Source organism: Choloepus didactylus, chromosome 8 (genome assembly GCF_015220235.1).
Source record: "Choloepus didactylus isolate mChoDid1 chromosome 8, mChoDid1.pri, whole genome shotgun sequence".
Classification (NCBI taxonomy): domain Eukaryota; kingdom Metazoa; phylum Chordata; class Mammalia; order Pilosa; family Megalonychidae; genus Choloepus; species Choloepus didactylus.
In genome coordinates this window covers 80,206,717-80,209,198 of record NC_051314.1, presented here as the reverse complement: position 1 = coordinate 80,209,198, position 2,482 = coordinate 80,206,717, and the positions used below count along the sequence as shown (strand labels likewise).

The following is a 2,482-nucleotide window of genomic DNA, read 5'->3' as shown; positions in this document are numbered from 1 at the left end:
AGAAATAAATTGTGCAATTCAAAAAGTCTCTGGATAAATAAGGGTAACTCACCAGGTCACCCTTATGACTGAGCCTTGCAGAGTGTCTGACTCGACACACTCAAAAAGATTTCATAAGTAAATGTGTGATATTTTCTTTCTGCTTATTACAATGGAGTTTGCTACCTCTGCCTTTTACATTCCCACTCATATAACATACATGACCGACTCAAGGTGAAAAATACATCCCAAATGACATCCTCAGAATGTCGGCATCACACTTGAAAACACATTTTTTTTCCAAAAAATGAGATGACAATCATTCCTTTATAAAAAATTAAAATGAGGTAAGGAGAAAGCCACTCCAAAATCAACAGTCAGGCAAAACATAGCTCAAGTGTATTCTTCAGCAGTGTGCTTACTGCTGAATTAAATTAAAACGAATTCTCCAAGATTGACTATTTCTAAGATCAATTGGAGGATTCCTAACCTCAGTGTTTCACTGAATTTTGTCAACGTCCAAGACTTTCAACTATATCACTGTTAAGAAAGAATTAAATAAAAATATTTTTTTCTGAGGGATCTTTCGCAGAGCTTCTTTGACATCTTTGTTTCTCAGAGAGTAAATTAGAGGATTCAACATGGGAGTGAATAGGGTGTAACACAGGGAGGCCACTTTACTCAGCTCAGGAAATCTGTCAGGAACAAAATACATAAAAATGACAGCACCATACAGCACACTCACCACTCCCAGGTGAGAGCTGCAAGTGGAGAAGGCTTTCTTACGTCCCTCAGTGGAGTGTATCTTTAGAACTGTGGACACAATATACACATAGGACACAATAATGACAAATATGGTAGGCAAAATTATAATGCTGCATAAGAAAAAAGAAACCATCTTGTGACTGTAGAGGTCAGAACATGAAATCTTCTGAAGTGGACGGTCATCACAGTAGAAATGGTCAATGGTGCGAGAAGCACAAAAAGATAAAGTGAAGGTCATGCTGGTCTGAAGAACTGAGCTGATGCAGCCACAGAAATAGGATCCAGCCACCAACTGAGTGCAGAGACGTGCTGACATCTGAACAGAGTAGAGAAGAGGATTGCAGATGGCAAGGAAGCGATCATAAGCCATGGCTGCCAGGACAAATCCCTCAGTCACAATGAAAAGGGCAAAGAGAAAGACCTGGGTCACACAGCCCGCAAAGGAGATGGACTTGCTCTCAGACCAGAAGTTTATCATAGCCTTGGGTGCAATAACAGATGAATAGAAGAGATCAATGAAGGACAGGTTTCCTAAGAAGAAATACATTGGTGTGTTCAACTGGGGGTTAGTTGTAATAATGGCTATCATCCCAATGTTTCCTAGAAGGATCATGGCATATACAAGCAGAAATAGCAGGAAGAGGAAGATGTGAAGCTCTTGGTGAACCCTGAAACCTACAAGAATGAAGTCAGTTCCTTCTGAGTGATTGCTTGTTCCCCTGTTACCCATGGCAGAGACCTGCTGAGAGGCACATGGCAAAATAAGGAAATAACATCTTAGCTTTTATTCTAGAGCTATAACTGCCTCTTACATGTTGAAATAGATTATTTACAGCTTATTTTAAAATGGAATAAAAAATTTTCACAACCACAAAGAAGAAATAATCTCGACTTCTGAAACTAATTATGCTAAGCAGTGAGATAAAAGATTGAAAGAAATGTTTTGACTATTCTATTCAAATTATAGTTTTGCAGGGATTTCAGCAAGAAGATAGCATATTTTTTTATTAATTTTACTCACATTCTGAATGTTTAGTCTTAATATGTTTCTGGCTAAAGAGTTGTCCCTACCTAGCTTAGGAATGTTACATATAACTCCACCAAAGTGATTTGTGGCAATTATGAGAGCACAGTCAATGTTTGAATCATTACATGAAGTAGCAAGCATATTTTTATCTTATTTCATCTTAAATCTTTCAGTTTCCATTTTCATGTGGCAAAATTTAAAAATAGAGTAAAATGGAGACAATTTTTTGGTATGTTAAAATGAATAGCATTAATAATCATTAAACCTCTTGAAATTAAAAGTCTAATATCATTTCCAAATATATGTACATTTTATCAAATTAAGATCCTTCCCATAAACTGATGCATTTTTGTTGGTTCATAAGAACATATATTAACAATGCAATATTACATATTATATTAATGATATAATAATTTTCCATTATTAATTAATATAAAAATACCATAACTATTTAGCCCTTCTCTAGAAGTAGAGAGATAACCTGGTGAATATCTCTACCATTTCATTGCAGCAGATGATTTTCTATGAAAGATGAATCAATACACAGGATCTTACAAGTAGTTGAGGAATGTGAGGTATAAATCTTATATTTTTACCTAACGTATAAATCTAAAGGAAAGTTCCTCTTCAAATTCTGAAGAGAATTTATGTCTCCATTGAGGGTAATTGGATCACCCCAGTATTTAAAGACTTACATTTACTCCTGTGCAG

General features: G+C 35.7%; 1 protein-coding gene across 1 annotated transcript; it reads right to left on the bottom strand.

Annotated features, from left to right (window-relative positions):
- Window positions 1-511: 511 nt before the first annotated feature.
- Window positions 512-1,501, bottom strand: LOC119543368 (olfactory receptor 9K2-like). The gene has a single exon (XM_037848175.1). It carries the CDS (start codon window positions 1,472-1,474, stop codon window positions 512-514), a length of 963 nt encoding a protein of 320 aa, XP_037704103.1. The 5' UTR covers window positions 1,475-1,501.
- Between the last annotated feature and the right edge of the window lie 981 nt (window positions 1,502-2,482).